Below are 22,623 nucleotides of genomic sequence, written 5' to 3' on the forward strand. Positions count from 1 at the left end.
AAAGATAAAAATGCGGTAGGGAAGAAAGTGAGACAATCACCTAAAGGGGGAATTTCTCTAAGCGAGAAGGGATGCAGGAATCTATAGTGACCACTGACCTCATAGAATGTACAAGTGGACATTTCAGCTCTTACCAGGGCAAACTTATCATCTCAAAGTTGGGAGCGGAAAAACTTCCAGTCCCTTCCCCAAGGCAGCGCTACCCTTTCAGATATTCTGCTGCAGTAGCTGATTACTGAAGCACACGGAATCTCAGAGCACCATTATGAGAAGCAAACCACACGTTGTGATGACAAAGGAAACCAACCACTGGTGTCTTAACATAAGCAGGACAAGTGGAAAGAGTGAAGGCAGCATATTTATTTAGACCAAAAAGGAAAAAGGGAGCCAGTAAAAAAAGAAAAAAAGATACTCAAACTAGAGGATAACAAAGATATAATTCGAGAAAAATAGTAAGAAGGTTAGAGAAGTTTTAAATACATTGCGAGGTACTGTTTATTTATTTCGCACTATCAAACTGAAACAATTTGTAATACATTACATTATCCTGAATCTAAAGTATTAATCACGCACAGGAGGCTGTTGAAATTACTCCTGGTGAGGATCTTTTTTTGAGGGTATGGGAGTGGGTGAGGACACCAAAAACTAGTCTTACCGGTATTAGCATAAGACCAAAAACTCAGCTTTAAAGGTTGTCTAGGGCTTCCCTGGTGGCGCAGTGGTTGAGAGTCCGCCTGCCAGTGCAGGGGACACGGGTTCGTGCCCCGGTCCGGGAAGACCCCACATGCCGCGGAGCGGCTGGGCCCGTGAGCCATGGCCGCTGGGCCTGCGCATCCGGAGCCTGTGCTCCGCAACGGGAGAGGCCACAGCAGTGAGAGGCCCGCGTACCGCAAAAAAAAAAAAAAAAAAAGTTGTCTAACACACTCTTTACAGTTATGATTAGGTCATACTTTCATATCACACAAATGTTTGCATAAAAAGTTTAAATATTTTATAATTCCACATAATGGCTCATAATTATCTTAATAGGGAAGAGGAGGCAGAGAACTTTCTGGGGGGAAAAGGGGCTCCAAAGATAAAATTCCTAAAGAGAAACACTCTCTGAATGAGAAATGCTAAATAAATTAAGTAAAAATATGTACCTTTAAAGATTACTACAGTAACTACAAAAAGGACTGCTGGTGACCATCCAAACCAATTAATTAATATATTTAAAACCATTATTTAATCTAAAGCATTTTAAAATTCTTCTGATTCCATCCCAAGTTAGCTTGAGGGCTTTCCATTTTCTCCTTGTATCTATGAGGAGATTAAGCAGCAAAAAGGAAAAGGAAGTAAGGGGCAGAATCACACAGGAAACAAGGTCGGGGCAGCCTCCTAGGTTTGCAAGCTCAGCCGTCTACAGGCCCTGCTCTCAGAAGGGTCCTGCACTTGGTTTTTTCATGGAAAGCTATTTCTGTGGGAAAGAACAAAAAATGGACAAATTGTGGTTACTAAGACTAGGGTACTTGGCCGATATTTTCTTGAAAATGGACAAACTGAGCTTGTCACTTCAAGGAAAACAGCTGATAGCACTTTCCCAAGGATAAAATTTTAGCTTTCAAGTAAAAATTAGACATTAGGAAAACATGTCCAATCCCATAAGCTTGACAGCTTCCCAATAATTAAGGCCTTTTGACATGAGACTGGTAGTGATACTAACAAATGTGATTTTTTTTTATAATGTGTAACACGCCAAAATTTGGAAGACCTAAATTCAATGACGAATGCATGATGTTATAAAATCACACATGAATAGAAAGACCCATTCGGTGTGTAAGTAAGGAGAATGGGTTTTAATAAAAGACAATTTTTAAAAGCTGACTGACAGAGTCAGTGTCCCTCAACGCAACAGCAGGTGTAAGGAACTACCGTTTGTCAAACTTTGGTGCAGTGTATCAGGAAGATTATTTGAAGAAGCTGTTAAAACTCTCCTCCCTTTTCCAACTACCTATCTGTGTGAGGCCATACTTTACATACTTCCGCCAGAAAAGGACATCACAAAAGACTGAATACAGAAGCAGATATGAGAATCCAGCTGCCTTCTACTAGGCCAAACATTAAACGTATTTGTAGAACTATAAACCACCACCACCCTTCCTCTCACTTTTTCTGTTTTGAAAATATAGCTACCTCTCACTAAAAAAACCCTTTATGTTAATGTATAATGGGTTTATTATGTTTAATTAACCAATGAATACATATTTTTAAGTTTCTCAGTTTCAATTTTTAATATGCCAAGTAATGATGTAGATAATTCAAATAAACAAAAGCTGTTGGAGCCCTCAAAAAGTTTTTTTCCTTAATAAGTGTATTTATTTTTAATTTTTTTATTTTTATTTTGCGGTACGCGGGCCTCTCACTGTTGTGGCCTCTCCCGTTGCAGAGCACAGGCTCCAGAGGCGCAGGCTCAGCAGCCACGGCTCACGGGCCCAGCCGCTCCGCGGCATGTGGGATCTTCCCAGACCAGGGCACGAACCCGTGTCCCCTGCATCGGCAGGCGGACTCTCAACCACTTCGCCACCAGGGAAGCCCAGTGTATTTATTTCTTTATTTTTGGCTGCATTGGGTCTCTGTTGCTGTGCACGGGCTTTCTCTAGTTGCGGCGAGCGGGGGCTACTCTTCGTTGCAGTGTGCACGCTTCTCATCGCGGTGGCTTCTCTTGTTATGGAGCACGCTCTCTAGGCACGCGGGCTTCAGTAGTTGTGGCACACAGGCTTAGCTGCTCCGCGGCATGTGGGATCCTCCCGGACCAGGGATCAAATCGGTGTCCCCTGCATTGGCAGGTGGATTCTTAACCACTGAGCCACCGGGAAGTCCCTCTCAAAAAGTTTTAAGAGTGTAAACAAGTCCTGAGATGGACAAGTTTGACAGCTGCTGCTCTGAGATGAACCAGAAAACGATCAGCCTCTTGGCTCTTTGTAAAAACCCAGTTGTCGGCTGTCCTTAGATTCCTCTAAGATAAAACCCTGTAAGGTCCTACCTCAGCTGAACCTTCTAACAGCACATCCACTTGCAGGAAGGCTAGCTGCTCACACCTTCCCCATCTAACTAAAGTTAGTACCAAAAGTTAGGCAAACTTTCATGCCGAGGAGGAATAAAAAGACTGCAGTGCTTGTTAAGAATGCCCATGACCGTCAAGGGCATCGAGGGCATCAAGACTATTGCCAAGGCCCAAGTATTCTCTTCGTCACACTTGGTTGGGATGTGCATACTTCATAAAGTAACCAACGGCAAAATGATCTTTTTCTTGAAAACGTTCCTGAGTATTCCAAAATTCCTGATGATTCAAACAGGTTTCTGAAGGTTCGGTTTAAAATTTCGGATAAAGAAGTGGACGGAAAGTAGACGTACACGAATAATTAGTGCGAGGGAAACGCTACCACTTACTTTGAGATTTTAACCTTATTTTCTAACACTCCTAATGCCTTCCGGATTGTACCAAAGCCACAGGTGACCAATTATCACTGTCATCCTCACAGACATCTGAGTAAAAGTCAAGACAGCCTGAATACTTTCTTTTTCATCTTCAAACCTTGCCCTTCGGAATTCCTCCGCCATTTATCCCAATTAGCGATTCATTGCTCAGATCCGGCCCACTCTGTGGTCACATCATTTCTCCTCTAGGCTAGCAGTTCTAAACTCTGCATCGCGTCCAACCACCACCAATATTCCACTTGAAAGTGAGAAAGGAAGACACAGGAAAAAATAAAAGGCTACTGACCCCATACTAAGTTCATAAGAAATTGCTCTAATACAATTGTTCAGTAAGCCTTTTATTTTTTTTTCAATAGATTCTATAATTATTTTTTTTCCTAACTATCTTAAAGTTATTTTTCAGCCTATGTGTAATTTAAACTATCACAAAGGCTGTGAGGTACACCTGTGAACTGGGTATGTTCAAGTCAGTCATTACTACTGATATTCTTACTGCTACTGAACTGTATACTTAAAAATGGTTAAGATGGTACATTTAGTGTTACATATTTTTTTAATAAATTTATTTATTTATTATTGTTATTATTATTTTTGGCTGCATTGGGTCTTCGTTGCTCCGCGACGGCTTTCTCTAGTTGTGGTGAGCGGGGGCTACTCTTCGTTGCGGCGCGCGGGCTTCTCACTGCGGTGGCTTCTCTTGTTGCGGAGCACGGGCTCTAGGTGCAGGCTTCAGTAGCTGTGGCACGCGGGCTCAGTAGTTGTGGCTCGTGGGCTCTAGAGCACAGGCACAGTAGTTGTGGCGCACGGGCTTAGTTGCTCCGTGGCACGTGGGATCTTCCCGGACCAGGGCTCGAACCTGTGTCCTCTGCATTGGCAGGCGGATTCTTAACCACTGCGCCACCAGGGAAGTCTCAGTGTTATATGTTTTTAAAGAAAAGAAGAAGAGTTGAATTATGCACTTTAAATAGGTGAACTGTATGGCATGTGAGTTGTAACTCAATAAACCTGTTATTTTTTTAATCTGTAGTTTGTTCTTAATTCGTTTCTGTAAAAGAAGGGGAAAAAAAACCTTCCTACTGAGATACGGATAATGACTAATTTTTTGAGAGGATAAGGAGGAAAATTTATACACAAAAATATGTACAAAATCTAGTAGACATTTAAAAATTATTTTAATATGAATCATTAAAATTTTCCTTTCGTGAGTGATGTCAACCTAACACCCATACATCGAATCACATGCTAGAGTTTCTTCCAGAGGTTGGTCAACAATATCTTCTAGCTAATAGAAAGGTATTTCAAAGTTAATAATGTTTTAACACAGGATTCAAAATCAAAAGAGAACATTTCTAGTCACCCAATGTTTCAAATAGTGAAAACAGACAACTTAGAATGGATCAGTTAATTGTAAAAAAGGTCAGTTCAGCACTGGTAGGAAATAGCTCTGAATATCAAAGTAGGTTTTTCCAAAGAAAAGAGACATTTTTCAAATCAGTGTGTAGCACTGCAAAATCTCATGGCAAAAAAAAAAAAAAAAAAAAAAGAAAAGAAAAGGAAAGAAAAGAAAAGGAAAAATCACGTAAGAAATGAAATGGCTGAAGATGAAAGGATTGTTGCTATTGAGACTAAAAGTTAAATTTTAGCCAAATATATTTAAAACATGAACAGGCACAGAGAGAGCCACCAGTGTTCACAGTTAGAGGCAGGACAAAGTGGCAGTGATCTTTCTGACAAATAAATTGCTTGAAATATTGCCATGACATGCTACACAACACCCCGATTACTTTCAATTTCCAAGTGCAACCAAAAGATGGGTCCAATTATGACATCAATACAAGCTTTCTTTCAGAATGGAATGAAAGAACAGTAAATCCCAGTGGCCACGGGAGTTCTGCAGCAGCGATGATGTCATATATAAAAATAGACATCCTCTAACAGAAGCTGAAACTTGTGTAAACAGCACACTGCACACTATTCTCAACTGCCTTGCATGAATTTGCAATGCATGCTGTTAATAGCACGAGATTAATCATTTCATATTTTACACTATTTCCTGATTTACATTTCAATTTCTAAACAGGCTCTATGGTGTAATTTCTCAATCTGTATAAATTAAATCAACATAAATACCTGATTATAACTGCAAGAAAGAGAAATGGTCCCCCCAAAGCAAGGAGACAGAGACCACCGCAGCAGCTCTAACAGGCTGCATTTTGCCAGGAATGCAACGCTCTTATGTCCACCTATTGTTCAAAGACCTTTCCGCAGGAAGCTTTCTGCAGGATTTTAAAATGCAACATGGTCTAGGTGAGGAGGGGCTAGTAAACCTGCTGAGAATAAGCATGAAAAGCAAAGGATACTTTCGTCACGTCTCTTTAAAAGACTCTCTGATGCAAATATAAAGACTTCGGGGCATGCATACAACAGTATCTACCAAAATGTGGGGAGGGCAGGTTTGTATCTATCACTCCTATCACAGTCTATCCACATCCCCTCTTTCCCTTCTTTACTTCCCAATTCATTTCTTTTTCACATTTCTATTGGGCTTTCTTGGATTAAAGAAGATTTTCCTTTGAGCAAAGACAGTAAGGCCATTCAGGAAGCCACGTCGGATTCCTCAAGATGCCTGGTTTTTGAGCCTCCAGGTACCTGGATTTCCCTCTATCTTAACTGCCGTCGATTTATCTGTCTTTTGTGCGAGGCCATAAAGTCAATGGGGGCAGATTCTGTCTGTCCTGTAGACCTTTACAGCCATGGAGTCCGGCACAGCCCTGAAACAAGGTGGGCGCTCAATAATATTCATTAAAATAATAAAAACATACAAATGAAAATACTGAGCTTTCCTCTATGATACAAGAAACAGAATACACAGATTTTCTGAAACTCCATCCTATTCTAATTCACAGAGAGGGACTGAGGACCATACTGAAGACAACGGCTTTAGATTTAATTAAGCAAACAAACGCCTGATGAAAGATGAAGAATAAAAATATTCAAATAATTAAGAAATTTCCCCATACTTGAATAATTTCTGTATATGCACATAAACAGATTTTAAATATCATCACTGAATAAATTAGTCAAGTGGGATATGAACTGACTGTTATAAGTTAAAATCTTAAGACCTTAATATTCTAGGAAATTTAGTAGACACACAAGTCACTGATACACAACACATGCTCTTACTGTTAAGTAGCATATATTGGATTAAAGTAGGAAGAGCTCAGTGAAAAAGTAAAGAATAAGTGACAAAGCAAAGCCGTAACATGAGGGAAAATATTGCCTATTTCTAATGCGAGAACAACAGCTCATGTCAAAAAGTCTAATGTCAAATAAATGTGCATAATCACACAAACACTGTAATTTTTTCATGTTTCAATATTTAAATTTTTTTGAAATTAACCTACTAAGAAGTCCTTAACTGAAGATGAAACCAACTTAAATCAAATCCATCACTTAAAAAAAAGTGATAGATTATATTCAGAGATATATAAGATATATATAACTTAGGAATGATTACCATTAGAAGAAATAGTACTTGTCTTATATTATGAAGAATAACCTTATTAAAAATAGGACTCATTTTCATACGCCTCATATAAGAATCAACCTTATTACACTGGCGCTACGTTAAAGATATTGTATTATCGCTGACTATAATAAAAAAATTAATTCCATGATGTTTTTATAATATTACATTGTATTTGACTTAGATTATATTAACTTACTTTTATGCAGTATTTTTGTTTCTTTTGTACACCTGCACCAAGAACTTTAAACTAAGCCTGACCTACAGAAAAATTCAATACATAATTATTAAACGGTGCCCTGAAGTGTATATTCCCATTGTAGAAAAGGATTACTAACAGAATGTGTGGGAAATACCTTTTTCTATGACCGATGGGTTCTCCTTATTAAAAGTTTGCACTGATTGGAAACTTTATAAATAAGTTTTATGTTATATTGTGTTTGAATCCTCCTAATTCAAATTTGTATAAAGTAAAGCCACACTTTGGGGGGTAAGTAGGAGTGGAGGTGGGAAGTCAATCGGAACCTCAAAGAGTGGAGAGCATTTTAATTATGCAACCAGCCCTGGAACGCTGCAACAGTAGGAAACGTCAGTCGGTACACATCACCTCCACAGTTTAGACGGGACAACTTTTCCTCAGTCTTCAGTCTAATATCTCTGTACAATTTTCACACTTTCTAAACGAGGAAGAGAGCAGAGCTGTTTTTTTCTTTTTCCCATAAAAAAAAAAAAAAGGAATAAAAAGATGACAGAACAGGTATGCGCAGGTACGTGCCAGCTTCCCCATCCCGGCATCCAGGTGAAAGTAAGAAGGCCCTTCCTTCCCTTTTAAGTCCTCTCCCTCTCCTCTCCATTCTTATTATGGAACTCACATTTCCCTACCCACCCAAACTTCTAGAATAAATTACACATCAATGCAGACGGGGCCTGTAATTAGGGGTAAAATAAACAGGTTCCCCCCCCCCCCACCCTATTCCGAGCCTGTCGACAAGGTAAACCTGTCCAAAGTCCCAAGTCAGTCTAGAAATGACCCCGAATTCCCCAGCCTCCGCCGGGAACCTTAGCCAGGACCTGACTCTGCCACCTGCCTCTCCCCACTCAAAGACTGAAAATTCGTGCCGCATCCTGTTTTCTGGCAGTCTTAAACACAGCCTCAACCCAACTCATCAAAATGTAAGAAGATGCTAATGAAAGCCATCTCCAATCTTGCCTTCTCACTGCATTTTAAAATGCTTATTCTCTGCAAACCTCACACACTTGCCTTGAAAAAGTGACCTGAAAGCACTCTGCATGGACTGTGCGAGTATTCGTGTTTCTGAAGAAATTACTATCATCTGTCTTAAACTGCTGCAACACGTCTAATTTTTAAAAGCGTACATAAGGTATACATCATAACCCAGTGCACATTTTAAATTCAATTCCTACTTCTACATGGGAATTAGACTAACCTGTCATTTCTCATACTGAACGAGAGGACTAATTACATACCGGTGTACCTTTTAAAATATTAAAGTTATATACGTTTTAAGTATACATGTACTAGATAAAAGCTCAAAACACTGGCACAATTTAAAAAATTTTTATACAGTTTTACAAGAATCTTATCAAATTTAAAAACTAGCAACATTTTTTAGATTTACCACATCACTGAAAAATTAGCAGCGCTTCTAAAATAAAATACAGCTATTATGTCCCCTGTGACATTTTAATATGCATTATATTGTATAGAACGTAAAGCAATGGCCTTATTTTAATTTGAAAAGTTATACAAATATTTCGTGTTTTCAGGCGAGGTTACTGTAATAGCCAAAGACATTACATTGACAGGAGCCTTCTACTAATGTGAATTAAATTATTCATGATCTTTTTCCTGGGCAATAAGAAGACACAACCATAACATTTCACTAGTTACTTAACCAATTAGTTTCCAGAGATAAATGAGTTTTTCTTCCCTGACTCCAAATTCCCTGATAACCCCAAATTTGACCCATAGTTTCAAACGAGTAATGCTGAAACCGTAAATTAGTCATATATTGGCATGAAACAAATGAGCAAAGATATTATTATAGGCCTCAATTAAAATATAGAATGAAATAAAAGCATGAAATCTGGTTAAAAATCAAGCGCAAATAAGAAAATGCAAGCGAAGTGTAAATTCTTATTTCCTTTTTGACAAAGCCTTTATTCTGACTAAAATTTTACCAGTGGTCTCCCAAAATGCTCTCACACTGGGATTCCTGAAATTTAAAGCTTTCACCTATAGCCTTTAAAATGTAAATGTCTAATGGATTTCCCATAAAACTTTCACACAAAAAGCAGTTACACACCCACGATGCCTATCTGCCTGTCTTTCTCTCTCCATTTCTTTATGCGCAAAGCAGGTTAGTTAAGAACTGTGCTCCACTCATTCTTAAAAATACGTAGTCTGCACTTTTATTCGTTCTTCAAAGAAAGTGAGCAATTTATCCCTAGGTCTGCACAAATAAAGCAGCCTGTGACATCAACCAAACCACTGACCGTTTCAAAGTTGTAAGGGATTTTACTAAATCAGGGCAAAATACAAAAGAACAAGACGAAGCAAAACACATCAATATTATAAACTCATTAGTTACAATGCAACTTCACAAATGAACTGAGGTTAGTGTTAGGAGACCGCACGCAAATCACAATACCTGAGATTTAGTGCACTCCTGTGAGCCAGAATGAAATGAGTGCCATAGAGGAGGAAAGGAAAAGATGACATTATCAGACATGCTACAGTACATCTGCCAAAATGAAGACCATGTTAAATCAGGTTAAGAATGACCATACAGCACTGGCTACATGTATGATGTCCTTTATGTTCCTTAGCCATGCACTTGAAATGCACCTGCAACCATTTAGGTCGCCTGTGAAGTAGGACCATGCACCTTTTCAACCAACTTTTCACCCTGGCTCCCACCTTACTAGGGTTCTTGCAAAAGGAGTATTTCTGCTCAGAATAAGTAAATGTGACTTAGGGCTAATTTTGTTGTTTTCGCATGTTAAAATCATGTACTTAGGCAAAATAATAATTATATAAATAAAATTAAAACACAATTTGCATGAAAAGACGGGATTCAATATTTAGAATTATGACACTTGTTGCCCACCTGAACTCACTTAGAAAAATTAATACCACCATGTCACGTATTAGCAAACTGGTACCTGATCCATCAGTGAGCAAGTGAAATGTTTCACCCTAGTACTGAATTTCCCCTCATAAAAGTACCTGTTGACCAGGTAAGACATTTTTTAAAACCACTAAAAAAAAGGAATCTTGAATAATTTTTAAAAACTACACATTTACCAGAAAATCAGATTAAAAAGGGGGAGTCATGTAGGGGAGGTGGGTGAAGTATTACATAAAGGGGGAAAACATGGGGATAGGAGCGAGAAATAACTATAAAATGACACCCCCCAACTTAAATGGGACAAATATAACTAGAAAATCAAACCAATCAGCTTGAACGCTAAATTTCTAGTAACCCACACTGCCGCTAAATGTCTTGGTGTAGAATCTGACTTGGAAACATAATTCCAAAGCAGAAAGAGTATTAACAATATTAGTAGGTTGTACTAGTAATGTGTACAACTATTTTTAATCCATAGTTCCTTCTTCCACGATGCTACACCGACACTAAAAATACTACCTTCTTGTATAGACAATGGTAACAAAAAACCTTTCATAGGTTTTTTTCAAAAAAAAATACCAAGGCTCTGCAGCAGGCAAACAAAGCTGACTCTATGATGAGCAAAAAGCAACCCTTTGCAAATGAGCTCAATGGAATGATTCAACTATGAAATTCATGGGAAATTAAAACTGTGCGCATGGGCAGTGAGAGGAGCAGGCTGAGAGCTGGTGGCCAAAACTGCTTGAATATTCAAATACAAAGGGCTCTCAGAAATAGAACACATCAAGTGCGGGTATAAGATGCATCACTCCAAGTTACCAGAAAATTAAGTACATAGTTTTAAGTCTATATACATTTTCCCATGCGGTTTGCATTTATACTTATTTGCAAAAAGAAAGAAGAGGATCCGGAAGACAAACAAATAAGAAATGTAAAATAGTTGTCGTTTACCTATTTTTATTTTTTCATATGTTTATTTTAAAATTAATTTCACGAATGAGTGCTCATTTAATGGTATTGTAAGTATAGATGAACCATATTTGACCTTATTATGACATATGGAAGAATTCAAGTTACTTTCTTCTTGAAAACAGAAATCCTCAAAAAAATTGGCCACTATTCTGGGTGGGCCACCGGGGGACATGGACACAGCACAGCTGAGCAGAAAGAAATGAGTGAGAAAAATAAGGCTCCCAAACTGACTACGCTGGCGTCTTGTACAAATCAATCATTATCTGTGCCTCGGTTTCCTCAAACGTAAGAAGTAGTTTCTTCACCTAATATTTACGAAATAAATGACAATCAAGTGGTGAAAGTATTAAAGAGGACCTCTGAACCTGTTAGAAATGCTTCAGACCATCTTTACACTGGGATTTACAGAAGCATCATTTCAAATTATGCTCTCACTGCATCATATTAAAAACAAAAAATTCTCAGATAATATTCTCACAATGGTATGAAAATAATAGGTAATTTTTAAATATCTAACTTTTGAATAAAAAACAGGTATGATACCTGTCACTAGGGACGGTGAGGGAAAGGGCAACATTTTAGATTAAGATAAGAACCTAAAAATATCCCAGTTACAACTGTACATGCTCACCACAAAGCTGATCCTCAGAGACCATGTTAAGAAATAAAAACAATGCCTTTTGACACCTTATTTCAATGCTCCTTAAACTAGTCATATTATGTGTTTCCAGAAAAATCTGCACTTTGAATAAGTATACCACAGAAAGGAATTATTCATCAAAAATGGAAAAGGTATGCCCTTTCACAAAACTCCCACCAAAAAGCTATAAAGATAATTATTATACTTGTGTAACTTACCGTATGATAGCCTCTAGGCAAAGGTGGTTTGCCCACAGGATAAGGATCCACAGTGTCAATAATCGTTTGTCTTTCCCCTTTCTGGTTGATTTTTCTAAATCTCCTTCGAGACTGTCGATGAGAAGCTTGACGCTGAAAATATTCTTCATTTTCATCCATATAGTCTACCTGAAATAAAATCCCCCAAGATTTCATTTCTTCAAACACCATGTTCCATATTAAGATTAGATGCAGAATAAAACTTACGGATGGTCTACATTCATTCACTGTGCAAAGACATTTGTAGACAAACTATCTCGACAGACTTCAGATGTTTCTGAACTTCCCTAGAACTAACTGGTTCTGACTAACTTTTCTTTATAAAAGAGAAGAGGCATTTTCAGTTCCACTTAGGACAATATGGGTAACTCCTGAATTTCCTGCAGTCTCAAAGGGAAGGATATTTTCAGTAGTCTTTGTTCTGATTTATTAATGAAAGATCTCACAGGATACATCACCATGCATTATGAAAGCAACTGCCCCATTGTCTTACCTAAAGCACAAAAACTCTCATGAAGTAAATCTGTTTAAAAAAAAAAAAAAAAAAAAACACCCAAATCCCAAATGACTCGGACACGACTACTGGCAGAATGACTTTGGTAGATTACTTAAGGGCTTCTCTTCCTACTTTCATTCTACAGATTCAGTTTCTTTTTTTTTTTATTATAAATAGCATTGTTCTCAAAACATAATTTCCTCATTTTAAACATTTAGAAAGTGATGAATGGACTAACTGAAGAAAAGTTACGTTCGGTTAGTCCCCGTCACACTTACATGATGTATTGTTCACAAAAGCGTATTTAGATTCTAAGATGGTTCTCACACTGACAAACCTAGTAGTTAGCATCATATGGACAAGGACAAAATCCTCAAGGAATTTTGGAGATCAAAAATCCCTCAGATCAACACAAAATAGCAGTAACAGAGACCAAAATCTCGAGGGAATATCTAAAATGCTTTTCAAGACCTGTGGCTGGAAAGCCCAACGTATCTGCCTACATTTTTCCACTCCTAAATCTTTACTCACCACCATGCCACTTTCTCACTTAACAGTACATTTTGGGAAATTTTACCAAAAGTTTTCACTAGCTTTGATGAGGAAGTTCCCATTTCTGACAAATTCCTCTCCTCCATCATAGGGAAAAAACCTACATCTCCTCTGAAAATAGACGTATAGGCATTTACCAAATATTTTATTAAATATGAATAAAAAGCCTCCATCATCATCTATTTTAGGCCATCATTTATTCAAAAAGTTTCCTTGCCCAGAGAGATGCTGGATGGGAAATATTACGCACATCAGCCAACTGAATGTCTCTACTGGGCACTCCCTCCAATCTTATTTTTGTTGCTGATTTTTTTAAGGGGTCCATAGTGTCCCATCTTAAAATCATTTTTATATAGTAAGGAAGAATGTGACAGGCTTTTCTTCAAGCATCAGTAAAAATAATTATGTTGCTAATATCTCTTCTAACGTTATGTGTTTTGCATATGTCTTCCCTCAATATATTTTTTAAATCACACTATTCAATTTAAAAGAGATAAAAATCTCAACAGAGTATTTAACCAGCATAAAAGTCCTCCAAATTTCTTTCAATTAGATAAAGGAAGTGAACTGATTTCCTTATGTCAATTGTTGCCTGAATACATATCACTGTGTCTCATTTAAAGTATCTCACTCATTCCAACCAATATTTGGAGAGCTAAAATCCTGCAATTCCAAGATTCTCCCCAAGTTTAAATTAAATGGCATTTTCATAGACTGATTTATAAAGTTCAAACACCAAACATTTAGGTACGTGACCCTTTTAAACTTTCTTTTTCATTATTTGAATCCCGTAAATAATTATAATGATTATGAATTAAAACTCAAAAAGTTATGAAATAAATATACCTAAAGTTATGAAATATATAATACACTACTATAAGTAGTTTGTGAAAATACTTTCATTTCATAACTTTTTTTAAGGGAAAAAAGTCTTCACAGAAGTATTCTTACCACAATCATTTCAGAAGGCTCTAACACAATGCATTCACAGCCACGCCTAAAGCTTCCTGCAGAACGCTTGCCAAAACTAGAAAGAAAAAAAAGATTTAAGTAATACAAATTATGAATTTAAGCTAACCCTTCAGATGAATAAAAACAAGGAAGAAAACAACTGTAAAAAATATATACTGAAGAAAGAGCTATCTCAAACCATTATTACACAGAATGACAAGGAACCATTCAAATTTTTAAATCTCAGATATATTTTTCTGGAAAATTCCAATATAACGTTTTTGAATTCATAATGTAAGTAATGAAGAACCATTATGAATGTGTTTTGGGTTAGGCTGTTTGAAACCACACCCAGGCAGGTGAAGATTTAGAATATTCTAACAGGGGTGGGAATTGGATCAGTGGCAAACTATAAAAATATCCGAAGTATAAAATGCATATAATCCTCTTCTATAACTTAATTTGCTTAGGTTGAACATTTCTTTCACTTAAAAATGTAGTTATTTTTCTAAATTTTCAAATCAACTTATTCAAAATCAGTTTAAGGAAAAGGTATTCAACTCAGGGCTTTCAGCTACACAGTGACTTAAGTGGACATGCATTCCCAAAGCCCCTTTCCGCGTGAACACTGCACTGCCGACCTCAGACACGGCACCTCTGCCCCATCTGTGGAAATACCCACTAGAGCAGATTTATTCTCTCTGGCATAGCTGTATGCCAACTAGAGCCACGAAGAGTTCTAAGTAGTCATGACTTGTTCTGCTAACGTACCACCTACCTCTGCTCATTCACTACTCCAAAAGGCCTCCCTTCCCTCCAGTCAACATCTTAGCACCCTTTATTTTTGTGGCCACACCGTGCAGCACAGGGGATCTTAATTTCCCAACCAGGGATCGAACCCGCGGCCCCTGCAGTGGAAACGCGGAGGTACGGAGTCTTAACCACTGGGCTGCCAGGGAAGTCCCAGTAATCATTTTTAATGATTTTTGAGAAAAATATGAGGAAAAAACGCTTCCAAAGAGCTATTTTATCGAGCATTTTTTTCCCAAATCAATTAGACATTTGAGCAGCTCCTATGGACATTCTCATTCCTTTTATAACTCTCTCTATCTATGTCATGGTAGTACACAATGTTTCACATATTAGAACCCAACTTGGATTAGGGAAAAAAAAAAGTCATGTAAGATGAAGAGAACAAGAAAGTCAACGTTCTCACTCTATCAGCCTGTGACCTCTAGCAAACCAACTTGACCATCCTCATAGTCTAAACTGTACTCATTTTTAAGGTTATCGGGTGAGCCCAGGCCATCACTGAAGTCATTTCTTGCTCCAAAATTGTTTCTATGAAAATCAAAAAGAACCATACTTAGCATATCTGAAAAATCCTTCAAAAAATATTCATACATACATATTCTCACAACCATACATATTGAAGTGCTTTTTTTAAGTGGAAAAAAATCTACCAAGAAAAATAAAATAATCTTATCTTCTTTGTCATGTTATTTCACATGCAATTAAAATGACCTAAATTTTTACATATTCTCCTCTTAGTTTACAATTAAAAACCACTAAAGTTGCGGAAAATTCTCAACACACACAAAAATTTGCTTCTGGTTTTTGAAACTACCTACTTGCAATTTGTTTTTACAATGAAGCTTATAATTTAATGATGCACTACAAACTAAGAAATAATCTCAGTGTGTTAGTAAAATATATAGCAGGTTTCATGCCATCATTGCCCATTGAACCCTGTTATAGGACTAGGTAAAAACATATATTGTATGTTTAAGTTTTATCACTCAATAAAATAGCATTAAAATCTAAAGAAAATCATGTGACTCTAAGTTTTTTCATATTTTATTAAATTACAGAACCAGACAAGCTTCATAATCATAATGATCGAGTGGTTTTCCTTTTTTAAAATTTCATGTTGTAAAAAAAAAAAAAGTCAAACGTCTATAATGCATACAATGTTCAGATGACAACTTAAAAAATAAAAACTGCTAGAATTGAGTTGCTCACAAATTTTAGCAACAAAAGTAGTGACATCAACACGAATAAACTATGTGGTATTTATTTATTTTATGCCTAATTCTAGTACCAACCACTCCCTACTCCAGAATTAAGGCTGTAAAACCCCTTACCCATCAGCCATTAGTTCAACAGAACTTTACGGCTGAGAAGATATTCATGTATTTAGTTGCACTCACACTATTACTTTAGGGATGAAAAGTGTGCATCCCCTAAGATGAGCTACAAAAAATATCTCTATGCCTTTTGCAAAGTGAGCTGCACTAAAACCTAACAAAACTCTCTTTGAAGCCCCAAAAGACTCAGGTTCTACTGACCATCACAAAGATGTGAACCATAGGAGAAAAAATAGACTCTCGTCAGGTTAATTCTTTGAATACATTGAGGGGGAAAAGGCAAATGCACAGAGAACCCACTCCAGCAAGGGAGAATAAATTATTTCATTTATCCAAAAATCCATTGTTTCGAACACAGCCAAGAACCCAGAAGGAAAGAGTGGCCTCAGAAGAGCTAAGGCGCAAGTCATGAACGCACTCGCTGGGGCCTAATGACAAGGTCCCTTGGCTCTTAGCTTACAAACCAGAAGCTGTAAGGTAGGAATGGTCAGGGAGGAATGAAAAACGTCACCTAGAAACCCATTCAGCCCACAAAATACTTCTGCTTCTTTGAAACAATAAATATAGAAACAAAAGTAAGTAAACACCATTATTTACTAAGTTTTAAAAAATCTCTGACCAAGTTCTGTATAAATAAACTGTTTTAAAAATACAGTCCTGGACTCAAGGCTCTGGGGGGACCTAAATGGGAAGGAAATCCAAAAAAGAGGGGTTATATGTATACGTATAGCTGATTCACTTTGCTGTACAGTAGAAACTAACACAACACTGTACAGCAACTATACTCCAAGAAAAATAAATAAACACATAAAAAAATTTAAAAATACAGTCCTGGAAAACTTTAGAGATAAAAAAGGTAACTGGATAGAGACATACAGCAGGTAAGATCTCCCACAGATGATATGAAGACCAAATTTTTAAAATATTTTAGATGATTTAGTAGGAAGAAGTGGAGAGAAATCCTCAGGTGTACAAATGACACAGAGACGTTTAGATAGTAAAGCACAAAACAAAGCCAGTAAGAATAAAGTACAAGCCATTTTTATAAAGTTTTATGTGCGTATAAAAAAGCAGGAAGGACCCAACCTGCACAAGGAAATATTCTATGTGAAAAGTGATCAAATGCACAAAGTGTGTAAGATAAAGATTAAACAGCAAAGAGTTCCCATGTTTCAATTAAAAGTCAAATGAAAACTAGAAGTCTTTCAAGGCATTAGCACAGTAAACTGCTAACGTAATAAATAACAAATAATAAACAGAGATACACCTCAAAAGGATGGACACACTAGGAGAAATTAAAAATGAAAATTACTATACATACCCTTATAGAAAACCACATAAATCTACAATAGAGCACTGTCCCAGAAAAGTTTCTAAGGGGAAAAACACAAAGCTAAAAAGTTTCCACCAAAAAAATTAAGGGTAGCCAAAGGGCTTTCTGTGAAACCAGAGGCACAAATTGAAAGAACACTTCATTCAATCTTATTAACAGCAGCTGAAAGTTGGTACCATTTAAATTTCTAAAACCATGACTTAAGGAACTGTAGAAATGATACAGATTAAATAAGAACTTGGTTAACTTAAAAAGTACACCTACAATCCTTGAGGGTTTTAAGAAAAGTCAGAAATAGATAAAGATTGTTCCAAAGCCATTTGCCTAAATTCTCCTCCAAATGTTCCTTGGTGCCACTGTCAGAAATGAAGTTAGTCCTATCAAATGCATTCTTTTTTATTATTAAGTCTTAGAAGAGACTACAAAAAGTGATCTACAAATTCGGTGCAATTCCCATCAAAATCCCCCCAAAAATATTTTTTGCAGAAAAGGAAAAACCAATCTTCACATTCATATGAAATTGCAAGGGGCCCTAATTAGCCAAAACAATCTTGAAAAACAACACAGTTAGTGAACTCACACTTTTAATTTCAAAACTTACTACAAAGCTGCAGTAATCAAACCAGTGTGGTAGTGGCATAAGGATAGACACATATGGACCAATGAAATAAAACTGAGAACCCAGAAATAAACCCATATCTATGGCTAATTTTGACAAAGGTCAAGTTCATTCAATGGGGGAAGAACAGTCTCTTTAACAAATGTGCTGAGACAACTGTATTTCCACATGAAAAAGAATGAAGTTGGACCCCTACCTCTCATGACACACAAAAATTAACTGAAAACAGATCACTGACTAAATAAAAGAACCAAAACCCATAAAACTCTTAGGGGGAAAAAAAAAGGGATAAATCACCATTACCTTGGATTTGACAATGGACCCAGAGATGACACCTAAAGCACCAGCAGCAAAAGGAAAAACAAATAAACTGAACTTCATCAAAACTGAAAACTTTGGTGCATTGAAGGACATTATCAAGAAACTGAAAAGTTAATCTACAGAACAGGAGAAAATATTTGCAAATCATATATCTGAGAAGGGTTTAATATCCAGAATACATGAAGAACTCCTATAGCTCGACAACAAAAAGACAACCCAATTAAAAAACAGGCAAAGGACTTGAATAGACCTTTCTCCAAAGAAGATATATGTATCAACATCCTTAGTTATCAGGGAAAAGTAAATCAAAACCACAACGAAGCTACCCACCCAAGTTGCCCACTCTCCCCCCAAGAGTGCTTAATAAATCCTTGCTGTGCTTTCTCAAAATAAAAACAAAACAAACAAAAAGACAACAAAAAACACAACCAGATACCACATCACACCTGATACTAGATGTGAATGAGATATTAGGATGGCTATAATTAAAAAAAAAAAAAAAAAAACGCAAAGAATGCAAAAAATGTTGAAGCGGATTTAGAGAAGCTGGAACCCTTGAATTTTGCTGTTCAGAATGTAAGATGGTGCCGTCACTGTGGAAAAGAGTTGGGCACGTCCTCAAAAAGTTAAACACAGAATTAATATAAGACCCAGCAATTCTACTCCTAGATAAATACCGAAAAGTATCAAAAACATGGACCCAAACAGATACTTCACTGCAGCATTATTTGCAATAGCCAAAAGGTGAAAACAACACAAGTGTCAACTGATGAGTGGATAAACAAAATGTGATATATACAATGGAATATTATCCAGCAATAAAAAGGATGGAAGTTCTCATATATGTTATAACATGGACAAGCCTTGAAAGCATTATGCTAAGTGCAAGAGCCAGTCACAAAATGACAAATATTGTAAGATACCACTTACGTGAAGTATCTAGAATAGGTAGATTCATAAAGATAGAAAGTAGACCTGAGGTTTCCAGGGGTTAGGGAAATGCGAAGTTACAAAGTTTCTGTTTGGAGCTATGCAACGTAAGTTGTGGAAATAGGTAGTGATGATGGTTGCACCACAGTGTGACTGCAATTAATGCCACTGAATCCTACACTTTAAATGGTTAAAGTGGCATCTTTTACGTTATGCACACACATGCGCATATCCACATTTTTTTAAGTATATAAGAGAAACTTATCAAGAAGATTTGTGTGTTTGTTTTAGTGGTTTTTGAGTATTTTGGCAAAATTCAGGACTTGAATAAGAAAAAGGAGTAATTCCACTTTGACCAAACAAGAACCAACCTTAGGGGCAAAGGAAGAGTTAAGTTTGATGACTGAGCTATACCATTGATTAACTTGGAACCAACCTTTTTCTACACTAATTTAGCAATGAAGTGATAGAGGTCATGGGTGAAAGAACTAGGAAGATACAAAGAGATGGTAAACAAATATTACTGAAATACCTGAAATCAGTTTTTTTTAATTTTTATTTTATAGTGGAGTATAGTTGATTTACAATGTTGTGTTAGTTTCAGGTGTACAGCCAAATGATTCAGTCATACATATACATGTATCTATTCTTTTTCAAATTCTTTTCCCATTTAGGTTATTACAGAATATTGACCAGAGTTCCCTGTGCTATACAGTAGGTCCTTGTTGGTTATCTATTTTATATATAGCAGTGTGAATGCGTCAATCCCAAACTCCCAGTCTATCCCTCCCACCCACCCTTCCCCCCTGGTAACCTGAAATCAGTTTTGAAGAGTCAATTATACCTACATTTTCCTCTCATCCAGCATTATCCCATTTTTTATTTTATCCCTGGTCATAAATGAGGGCGTCTCCCTGCCCCGCGTCCACATGCATATGGAGAGAGAGGGAGAAAGAGAGAGAGATGCACACACACATACAATTTTGTTTCCTATCCCTCTTCCAAATACTCACTGGACACGTACTACAGAATCAACATGAACTATGTAATCAATACAGAGCTTACAAGAAGCTCACTAAATATAGCCCCTATTCTTAAATAGTTTGTATTCCATGGAAGATGACCACACAGAAAGTTGTGATAACAGGCAGAACAGCGAGCGCCATGAGTTTAATAAAAAAGAATGTCATATTTGCTGCCTACACTGCATCTCAAAAACAAAATGCAGGCTTCCCTGGTGGCGCAGTGGTTGAGAGTACGCCTGCCGATGCAGGGGCCGCGGGTTCGTGCCCCGGTCCGGGAAGATCCCACATGCCGCGGAGCGGCTGGGCCCGTGAGCCATGGCCGCTGAGCCTGTGCGTCCGGAGCCTGTGCTCCGCAACGGGAGAGGCCACAATAGTGAGAGGCCCGCGCACCGCAAAAAACAAAATGCATTTCTTGAATGTCAGAGCTGAGAAAAAACTTGAAAATCATATAGTACAGGGTCTCTTGGCATTTTTTTCTCCAGCTTCACACCTGAAAGTATGCCAGAGTCCAATGTGCTCCACCAAAAGCCCTCAAATATTTCTATTTAGGAAAACGCCCCCAAGTGCTTATAATATGTATGACCCACCATCCTCCTCCTCCCATGAGAACTGTCCCTCCAGTTCAATTTTCATTGCGTAAGTGGAGAAACTAAGCCAACATACCTAAGAGTAGGTTAAAAGAGATGCCCCAAATCACCATCAGACTCCGTCACCCAGGGTTCTGGGATCCCACACCGACCTGGCCCTTCCTCCGACTTTCTGCTATAGCCCTTCTCCACACTCAAGAATATAAGAACTCTGGTCTTTGGTAAGCTTGCCATGCACAAGGAGTAATTCCCAGACCTCCTCAGGAATATTGCTATAGTGCATCTCTTAGACCAGTCAAGCATAAGCCCAGTGACAAGTGGGGACAGAGCTTTGTGGGAAGGTGGATTCTCAGCAGGTTGCTCACGCACTGGCTAGCGGAGGGAAAAAGACAAGTCAGCTGTTGGAGTTCAGAAGGCAACTCGAATTCAGCAAAATTACACATGACCATCAAGAGCCTGAGGGTCACCCTGGGAGACTCAAAGATTTAAATGTCAAATCTATAAAAACCAAGCCTCTTCAGGCAGCTGCCGCCAGAAATTCAACTACTAGCACATCTGCTCCTTTGAAATGGCACTCATAATACGACGTACCAAGATAAACAAAGAGATTTTTAAATTTTAAACTCAATGTTTAAAGTGACACAGCTTTTTTTTAACTTTGAATTTAAACTTAAAAAAAAATGATCCCTGTCTTCTGGTAATTTCAGTCTTTCTATGTACATGGGCATTTACATATAAGATACAAATATTAAAATACATATATAATAACTGTCTTTCCAAAAAAGATGTAGGTAACAGTTATCAGTGAGACGGCCTGAATACTTAAAAACCTGTTAGCCCTTCCTCTACTTGATGCCAGCCTTTCACAAAAGGCCAGAAAGTTAGAAAGAGATGCGGAGAAATGGAGAAGTACGGTATGTGTGTTTTAAGAACGCTGACAGGCTTCTGATTCTACAAGGTGTGAACATTTAGTGACTATAGTCTTTAAACCCTTCTAAATTGTTTTGTAAAAGTATGGTGTATAGCTTGGCTTTCAACTATTAACCTCAATGCAATTTCAGAATGTCCTGATAATCTCACACTAAACAACCAAAGGTGACAACTAAAAGTGACGCAGACTCACTTTGCATCAAACTATTGGTTCTCTGCGCTATTTAAAAAAAAAAAAAAAAAAAAGGTTAAACTCCCAGCAAATGATCAATGAAAAGACCACCTGCAGCACAACAGAGTATTACTAAATGCTCATATTCCCCCAGTAAAACTAACTGAGGAATGGTTGCTCCAAAGACAGTTTAACAATCCAGATTTTCACTCCCATTAAGTTATTTTAACGGAACGAATTAAAAATTAAGAATTACAAATTGTTCCTAAAAGTGAAATAAACTAAGTTTAATATTTTTACAGGTGCAAAATGGAATGACTTGATAGTACCCACAATATGCAGACAAAAAATTTACTGAAAGTAATTAGTCTTCTACATAATGTAAAATAGAGAAAAACATTAACAGCCTGATAAACTTTCAAGTTCAAGGCTCACAGGAAGACAGCACCAATGCCTGCAAATATAAAATCTTACCTAGTTTTCACAAATACCCACAGGCTGTGATTCACCGGACAGGGTTTTGCAGGCTCCTT

At 37.4% G+C, this 22,623-nt stretch overlaps 1 protein-coding gene across 4 annotated transcripts in view; it reads right to left on the reverse strand.

The window, feature by feature from the left end:
• The window catches only part of RAPGEF2 (Rap guanine nucleotide exchange factor 2), a 241,738-nt gene that overhangs the window by 101,696 nt on the left and 117,419 nt on the right, over positions 1-22,623 (reverse strand). For all 4 annotated transcript variants that reach the window (XM_082838707.1, XM_082838706.1, XM_082838708.1 and 1 more), the window contains 2 exons: positions 14,027-14,102; positions 11,989-12,156 (listed from right to left, as the gene is read on the reverse strand). In XM_082838707.1, coding sequence (XP_082694833.1) covers positions 11,989-12,156; positions 14,027-14,102 — 244 coding nt within the window. The remainder of the gene's footprint in view (positions 1-11,988; positions 12,157-14,026; positions 14,103-22,623) is intronic.

The sequence above is a fragment of the Leucopleurus acutus genome (assembly GCF_964270905.1).
Source record: "Leucopleurus acutus genome assembly, chromosome: 4".
NCBI lineage: Eukaryota > Metazoa > Chordata > Mammalia > Artiodactyla > Delphinidae > Leucopleurus > Leucopleurus acutus.